General features: G+C 34.9%; 1 protein-coding gene across 1 annotated transcript; it reads right to left on the reverse strand.

The window, feature by feature from the left end:
* Nucleotides 1–437: 437 nt before the first annotated feature.
* Nucleotides 438–8,916, reverse strand: LOC113058693 (phenylalanine--tRNA ligase beta subunit-like). Its single transcript, XM_026226846.1, has 17 exons — nucleotides 8,815–8,916; nucleotides 8,123–8,178; nucleotides 7,585–7,739; nucleotides 7,430–7,505; nucleotides 7,146–7,261; nucleotides 6,921–7,071; nucleotides 6,689–6,797; nucleotides 6,468–6,538; nucleotides 5,784–5,845; nucleotides 5,656–5,707; nucleotides 5,386–5,447; nucleotides 5,080–5,287; nucleotides 4,904–4,984; nucleotides 3,651–3,743; nucleotides 1,835–1,952; nucleotides 1,614–1,766; nucleotides 438–848 (listed from the first exon to the last, which is right to left on the reverse strand). The coding sequence occupies exons 1-17, from the start codon at nucleotides 8,870–8,872 to the stop codon at nucleotides 697–699; spliced, it is 1,773 nt and encodes a 590-aa protein (XP_026082631.1). The 5' UTR covers nucleotides 8,873–8,916; the 3' UTR covers nucleotides 438–696.
* Nucleotides 8,917–9,436: the final 520 nt, after the last annotated feature.

The following is a 9,436-nucleotide window of genomic DNA, read 5'->3' on the forward strand; positions in this document are numbered from 1 at the left end:
AAACAAGTCTGGTTTCTGCTGGAGCCCAACTCTCTCGCCCTGACCTGTCGGATAACCTGTTAAACCAGACACTTCCTTGGTATCAACTCAAACCAAACACACAGATTTGGGCTAGTTAATCAGTGGGCAGGAGTCCTGCTTAATGACTTACAGCTGAAATATACACAAACCACTTCAAATATACCTGTGATTACTCATACAAAGCACACACACATACACTTATAGACATACACACTTGGTTTCCTAACATCAGTGCAGCTAAATTGGTTTAACAAACCTCTGACCACTTCAGTGCAACATACCGACATACAGGTAAACATCGAACTTCGACTTGATTTAAAAATAAATGCACAGATAGAATATTCAGTTCGCTTTAGATAAAGTATAGTATGCCACATTAGATTAAATTGCTTGAAAAACCAACAAATCTAGGCATGTTTGTTGCATTCATCCATATTTATTTGTGTCTGTGATGTGCTGGACACAAACAGACAGTCATGATGTTTAATACATTGAATAACATACTAGCAGTGGACAAGTTGAGTTTTATTAAAACATAGATTTTTACCCTGAACATACAGTAACACATGCTGATGGGGCTATTACTCATTTTCCAAAAGATAGACGTGACAGTAATGTATGGCTGGGAGGAGCCTAAAGCGGAGGGGTGTGGCTAAGGTTATTTGCATTATGACATCACAGGAAGGGTTCGATGTCGATATCGATGGCTGAGCAGGGCATAGTCAGCTCAAAGCGACTGATGACATCAGGGTGAAGGACCCCGAGGTGTCCGATGCTTTTGCCACATGAAAAGATCTCAGCACAGCGGCCGGGAAAGAAGGTGGAGTCTGTAAGAAATATAATAAACATAAAATAAAGAATTACATTTTTAATCAATAACAACATGCACAGTGTAATTTAAGCATTTATTATATACTATTATAGTATTTTTTAATATTCTGAATTACTTTAATATTTTAATATTATTTTTATATTTTAATGTTAATGTTTTATGCTTGTCTTTTATATGTTAGTTTGTTTTATTTTAATATTTAGCTCTCATTTATTTTTGAGTAAATTTTAGTACCTCAAATTATTTTACGTTTTAAGTTTATTTTATTCGTTTAATATTATTTTTACTATATAATATACATATAACTTAGTTTATGATACATTTGATTTTTTATCATTTTATTTCAGTTGACCTTTTTTTCGAAATTAATAAAAATAATTTAATTGTTTAAGATTTAGTTAATAATAATAACACTTAAAATGCACTGAATAATAATTCACAATAAGACCAGGAACATGAATAAAATAATTAAATATAGAAATATCAGATGTTAATTAGCTTCTTTCCTCCATCCAGAGAAAATAAAAGGAGGAAAACAAGAACAGAAACATAATACAAATCAAAATCCAGTAACAAATAAAAAAAGTCCCTCCAAAATAATTATATAACACCTTCTATTTTGATTTTGCTGACCTACTTCACACACATAAATGCTATTAAATATTAACCGCTTTGAATATGACTCGGAGAGCTCATAAAACAGGTGTAGGAAGCGATCACAGGAAGGACACCATGTTGACTTTTAACATTTATGACTCACCCTCGGCCGCCTGGATGTGGTATCCTTGATTACGGCCCGGTTTGACGTCTAGTAGCTGCATGACCCGGTCCAGAAGTCCATGGATGACTTCAAATCCCGGGCTCTTGTTGTAGTAAACGGCACACAGACGTCTGTTGTTACGGGCTCCTACGTCTGCCAGACAGATGAAGTTCAGTGACTGCAGAATTATTAGCATATTAGCACGAGGACATCGAACACACCTTTTGTTTCATCCTTCAGGACGACGTCTGAAATCTCGAACAGTTTGAGAGGAAGGGGCATCTTCCTGTTGGCAGCGATCGTCTTCAGGAGTCCCGGGAGAAGAGAGGTGCGCGCCACCTACAGGAAAGTACGGGTTAGTTAGTATAACCTCACTACTAACTGATTTAACCCTGTGAAAGCACCGACTACTGGACAGATGTGAGAAATCCCAAATGAATCTTCTGTAGGTACCTGTATGGAGCCAGAAGAGTCTCAATAAAGATAAATGCACACACTACAGTCACATATGCACACATAGGATTCATACATGCACACACATAATTCATAAATACACACACAGGATACACAAATGCACACAAAATTCACAAATGCACACACAAAATTTAAAAAGCACAGAAGATTCACAAATGCATACAAAATTCAGAAATGCACACAAAATTCAGAAATACACACACAATTTAGAAATGCAAACAACATTTACAAATGCACTCAAGATTCACAAATGCAAAGGACAAGATTCACAAATGTATTTCTGATGCACACACACATATATCTTGATTTACAAACTCCTTGCGGTCTGTGAACTTCACTGCATTTGTGTGTGAATTTTGAGACTCCCTTGACTTGCCTCGACACACAAATGCCTTTTTTTAAACAGGGAATGATCTGCAACCAATCAGATATCTCCCTTGTTTTAGCCAATCACAAGAATGCACCCCACGTGGGGGATTGTTTACTTATAAGCCAAGCAGCGAACGACTCACTTTCCTCACACAGCCAGCGACCCACTTTGCGCAGCGAACGACTCACTTTCCTCACGAGTCACGCAGCGAACGACTCACTTTCCTCACCCAGCGAGCGACTCACTTTCCTCAGCGAACGATTCACTTTCCTCAAGCAGCGATCAACTCACTTTCCTAAGCGAACGACAGCCGGAGACCCACTTTCGCAGCCGGAAGAGTCACTTTCCTCTCGCAGCGGACCACTGACTCTCTCTTCATGTAGGGACTGAATATTATAATTAAAGTGACTTCTATATTGCATCCAAAAGAATATTTAGATATATTTAAATATTCAAAAAGGTTTAAACATTTTTTTTTACTTTCATTAAAATATTTCAATAAAATGAAATAATTGCCTATTGCAAATTTATGAATCCATGGTTAACTTTTTTTCTGCAGTCACTGGGCTATATGTATTGAGACATTTTTAAATTTATATTTTGTAAAAAATAATAAAAAATAAACCTGAATTGTAATCTAAACATCTGTATTTTCATACAATTTAATACAATTGCTGTGTAAACACGTTCATGTGATTGGCTTATAAGTAAACAATCCCCCCACATGGGGTGCATTCTTGTGATTGGCTAAAAGAAGGGAGATATCTGATTGGTTGCTGATCATTCCCTGTTTAAAAAAAAGTATTTGTGTGTTGAGCCAAGTCAGGGGAGTCTCAAAATTCACACACAAATGCAGTGAAGTTCACAGACCGCAAGCAGTTTGTGAATCAAGATATATGTGTGTGTGCATCAGAAATACATTTCTGAATCTTGTCCTGTGCATTTGTGAATCTTGAGTGCATTTGTAAATGTTGTTTGCATTTCTGAATTGTGTGTGTATTTCTGATTTTTGTGTGCATTTCTGAATTTTGTATGCATTTGTGAATCTTCTGTGCTTTTTAAATTTTGTGTGTGCATTTGTGAATTTTGTGCGCATTTGTGCATCTTGTGTGTGTATTTATGAATCATGTGTGTGCATCTATGAATCCTGTGTGTGCATTTATCTTTATGGAGACTCTTCTGGCTCAATATACCTGAAACTCGGCGGTCTTTGGGTTGGAGATGTGGACTGCTCTGGTTTCTGCGATGTTTTTCCTGAGTTTATCTGCGATATCCTCTTCGGAGCACTGCAGAGAGAAGAAAAGATCATTTTAAAGCAGTCACGACATGGAAAATATGATAATAATATGAAAATAATGCAAAGGAAAAAAAATAGACAACACGTCTTTTTTTACATCGTTCTTGTGGCTGTTTACAAAAACAAATATACAGAGCAACCAATGTTGTCATTTAATCAGACGATTATAAGGGGATCTTCTATTTGTTATCTATTTTCTAAGTGCATGTTACTGATCTTTTTTGAAAGATTCATGCATGCATTTTTTTTTTTTACCAGGTAACTGTAAATCAAAATGCAATAACCAATAATAATCATCATCATCATCATTCAATATTCCATTAGATATAAGTCACAACACAGAATTAAACATCTGCTGCAACTTCAATTTAATCACTATTGAAATTAATCACTCAAAATGACTCACAAACTCAAGATTTGTTTATATTTACTCATTTTAAAAGGTGATTTGTTGAATCTGTCAGCTTGCTATGACAATGTGCAGTTATAAATACACAGTCACACAAAAATTATGTTATAAATGCTATAAAAAAAAAAACATTACAATATGTTGTTTAATATACAGTTAAGACCAGATGCATATTAATGAGGGGGCTGGCCAATCATAGCAAACCGGACTGGGTTTACAATATCAATAATCTTTGTTTCCATGATATGGGTATATAAATATGTAATACATTATATTACATATTTTGTTTGTATACAACATAGTTTTTATTTTAGTGTCGATTAAAAATAAATAGCAAATCACATTCTCGGTTGTTAATTTGAACCTGTAATAATGAAGTAATGTACTATCGGACAGAGATCCCTGTATAGTTAACAGCATCAGTAGAGAGATTGTTTTCCTTAAGAATAGTCTACTGTACTACTAAAGTACTGTACCTGATATTTAACCGGACAAATTGATATTGAATTGAATCAAGAGCTTTTGAATCAGAATAGATTTGATTCTTGAAATGTCTACCCAGCCCTAATAACAGAGATTATTTACATGCACAAATCTTGCAAACATGACCTTTTCCATTTGAACAGTCAGAGAGAGGGAGAAAATGGCAATGAAAACTAAATAACAAATGCTTTCAGTGCTTTCAGACTTCTTGAGGAAAAAAACCATGCAGAATATAAGAGAAAGAAGTGATTTCTAACCAAAGCGAATGTCAGCGCTTCAGTAAACCCAGCGGCCGCGAGGTCTTGCCTCAGTAGCTCTGTCAGCTTATTTAGAGGGAGCTGCAAATATAAAAACAGATGTACATGTAAGAGCCATAAAGTCACTTTAAACTGATCTCAAGTTGAACTGGTCAGAATCAATGTTGTTCTCAAACCTGATTGGCTATGGTGTATGTGCGCGGCGTGCTCCTGACGATGTTGTTGAAGCCGTACGCTATGGCGGCGTCTTCCATGATGTCACAGGCGTGGATGACATCAGAGCGTGTGGGCGGGATCTCAACCTGGATCAGACCGCCCTCGCCGCTGACCTCGGACCTCAAACACATCCGGGTCAGCAGCTGAGCGATGCTTTCTGCCGATTCACTGAGAGACAACACAGAGATATCGTGATGATCAGGGTTCAATCTACTGACCGAAGCAGAGGAAAGGTTCAAATTAAATATTGATTATAATGTGCTCACCTGATCCCAACTCTTTTGTTGATGAAGTCCCCAGACAGCTTCTCCGTCCTGTATGCCAGCTCCTGTCAGCAAACAATATTTAATATTTAGTCCTGTATACAAGTTAATCTCTGTGTCTGTAGCACAAAAATATATTTGTGTGGGTAAAAAAAAACCCTTAGAGTAAGCAAACAATGAGAAATTTTTGCAGCATTTTTGCATTCAATGCAGCTGTGTGATCCGTTCAGAATATGAGTGTGATTACAAACGAGTTTTAAACTGAATACATACGGGATACACACACAATCTGCCATCAGGATAGACAACCTCTGCCTCCTCAACCCTGAACAGAGAGACAATAAACATCTCAGTCCTGAACAACATGAAAACTGGAGATGCTATGAAACAAGGACACTCACGTGAACCGTTCCTCACAGTATTCACTAAACATGGTCACTACCATGTCCAGCGTGGTCTTCGCCTGCAAACACACACATGTTTAAAAGCATGCTGAAGTTCTTTGTTTGATTGTTTTGATAAATTGAAAGTTCAAAACAACCGCGTTCGTTTGGAACATTATAAATGACTTCACTGTCACTTATGAATTAATGCATCATTTCTGAAAAAGTATTCATTTCTTAAAAAGAAAAATAAAAAATCTTACAGACTCCAAACATTTGAACTGTAGTGTGTATATTGTATTATTACTAGTGCTGGTAAATGATTAATCGCATCCAGAATAAACTTTTTTGTTTATATAATATGTATGTGCATATTATGTATATTTATTATGTTTTATATATATATATATATATATAAATACAGCATATTTATTTTAAATATTTACATGTTTTATATGTATATCTATATTAATATCAATTATATCATATATAAATATTTATAATATAAACTACATTTTTCTAAAATACATTCATGCATGTGTGCATTTATACATTATAAATATACACAGCGCACACACACGCACACATATACACACAAACATATTATATAAACAAAAATCGCATTCAAAATAAAAGTTAATTGAGATTAATCATTTGACAGCACTAGTTATTTCAAAACAGTATAAAGGTAAAGCGGTTCACCTTTGTGAGGTCTGTGGCCGTGCACTCGATGAAAATGTTCTTTGTGTTTAATGAGATTTTGCTGTGGTCCCCTGAGAGAGAGAAAAACTAAACTTTAGACTAACAGTGTTTCCATAAACAGATCCAGAAAACTGATCAACAAAATCACAAAGCCTAAAGATGAACAGAATGAAATGATCTATCTGTGTGTCTGTGAATGCATGTGTGTGTGTTTAACTCACCGTTGATGATCGGAGGCATAGACAGGACGACTCCATTACTGTCGTATATGATGGGGTAGAGAGGTTCATTCTCGATGATGTGGAGGTAGTGTCTCAGATGACTGTCAGTCTACAAGACATTAAATATTCATAAAACAACTAATCAACATTAAGATTTATTGTGTTCATTTTTTTATATCTTTAGTTAACAATAATGAACCTATTCTGGGCAGAACAGCCAATCAAATGTCACCTTATAGAGACTCATGAGCTCAGCGGCGGTGTACTCTTTGCTCTGATTGAGCGGTTTGAAGCGGATCTCGCCGGGAGGTTTGGCTGTGTATGTGAATGGACCGGAGATGGTGTCCAAATCATGAGTTCCTATCGCAACCAGGGTCCTTTTCCTGATGGGAGAAGAACAGAGTGATAAAACATCAGAGTTCACCTTCTCATAATAAACCACTGAGTGCTGACTCACCTGCAGATGTTCTGGTGCAGTTTCTCCTGCAGCTCTATGAAGCTCTCGTATCGTTCCTGAGTGAAGCTGATGTTGCGCAGTACAGCTGCTACAGCATGCGGCCGCACAGACGCCGTCTAGACAAACACAGAATATTATCTAATATCAGCACCACTGCCATTACATTCATTTAAATGATCTCCCTCTCTATTCTTAACAATGGCTGATGGTTTCTCACTGTACTTGAGCTTTTAGGAAATCAATATAATTAAACCTCTAAGCTGAAATACGACTCTGATATGAACCTCGTCTGTTATGAGCAGCCGCTGAGGCTCTCCTCCGTCCGCCGGACTCACACGCTTGTACCGGGGAGCTTCCAACCTAAAAGCACAACAAAACCAAGCCATTTAAAGACCATAACACCGAATCTGACAGCAGAAATCCAAACACTGAGTCTCACTTCTCCTTGAAGACCTGCAGACCCCTGACGAGACCCTCCAGACACAGGAGATCATAGCGATTTGCTGGCACATCGATCTTATACAGCACGACATCAGACGCTCCTTCTGCCTTCTCATCTCCCTGCTCACGGCTCAAGATCTCCTTCTCTGATGTCTACACATGAGACACAGACACAATATATATATTTAATTATGTAACTCTTATATATACACACACAAATGTCTATATTATAGAAATTATAGATGCATATTTATATCACTTAGTTACTATAAATACATCATTTGTAAACTACATAAAAAATCTTAAAAATGCTATAGTTTTAAACGTTAAATGTATATATTTTTAACATTTCATTATTCCTATATATTATACATTTCTTATCATATGCATACACACAAAATTATGTTGTGTGCATATATATATATATATATATATATATATATATATATATAAAATATAATTACATGGAAGGTAAAACTACAATAACTTGTTAATAAAAAACTAATTTTAAACAAATACAGTTTCATATAACTTACGATTTCGTCCAGCTCGAGGCCAAACTCGAAACATAGTTCATCAAATTCTTCATCAGCTAAAATGTGGATTGAAAAATAAATAAATAAATAAAGACTATTTATTCAATTCCATCACATAAACGCACAATGCAAACAGGGAAACGTTGCACATCTCAAAGCATGCAAATCAGCAACAACTAATAGATAGATAGACAGATAGATAGATAGACACAGCATGAAATTTTGAGACGCATTATGATTGCGTCATCAACGGGCGTCGAATTTGACATATCAGCTTTTCAAATGAATGAATGAAGAATAAAGACTAACGCTAGATTAAAAGACATAAAGCACTACAGTAGCCAAGCAGCACCAGATTAAAAAATACATACATTAAATATAAGACAAAATAATTACTAAATTCAGTCAAATTTCGGAATAATCTGAATCTGATGCAATCGCTGCGACACACCGGAGAAATGTCATTTAAATTCGTTTTGAGTCTCGAAATGAATTCGTTCAGTGATGATGAGATGGACCAGTAGTATATGTGATCTATAACATGTCATTTGTTTTATTAAGACATTCCTGCGTGATCTCAACAGATGCAGACACAATCACTCAATCACACACAAACTGAGCACATTTCCCCTCTAAAAACACACTCGTGAACGGGCTCTTCCCTTTAAACCACATATATGTGAAACACTTACTATATTTCTGTCCCAGAGCTTCAAAGAGCAGATCTCTCTTCACGCTGACTGTCGGCATGATCGCAGCTGGTCACCGGAACACTACACACTTCAAAATAAAAGTTCACATTTGATGAGAACAACATGGAAACGGCCTATATTTAAAAATAAAAGTCCCAACTGGAAACTTGAATATTCTTGTTGACATAGTTCACTTATACTATTTTATCTGAAGGACATTTTTACATATACATATATATATATATATATATATATATATATATATATATATATATATATATATATATATATATATATATATATATATATATACATATATATATACATATATATATATACATATATATATATATATATATATATATATACATACATATATATATATATATATATATATATATATATATATATATATATATATATATATATATATATATATATATATATATATATATATATATATATATATAGTCTTAATTATCACTTTGCTGTTCCAAGAGATGCTTTTAATACTTTAACAGTTTCAACATGCTGAACAAAAGCATTTCTTTAAAATAAATTAATTAATTTATTTATTAAACAGTAGTTTATATTGTTACAAAATATTTGTATTTTAAATAAA

This window comes from Carassius auratus, chromosome 40 (assembly GCF_003368295.1).
Source record: "Carassius auratus strain Wakin chromosome 40, ASM336829v1, whole genome shotgun sequence".
NCBI lineage: Eukaryota > Metazoa > Chordata > Actinopteri > Cypriniformes > Cyprinidae > Carassius > Carassius auratus.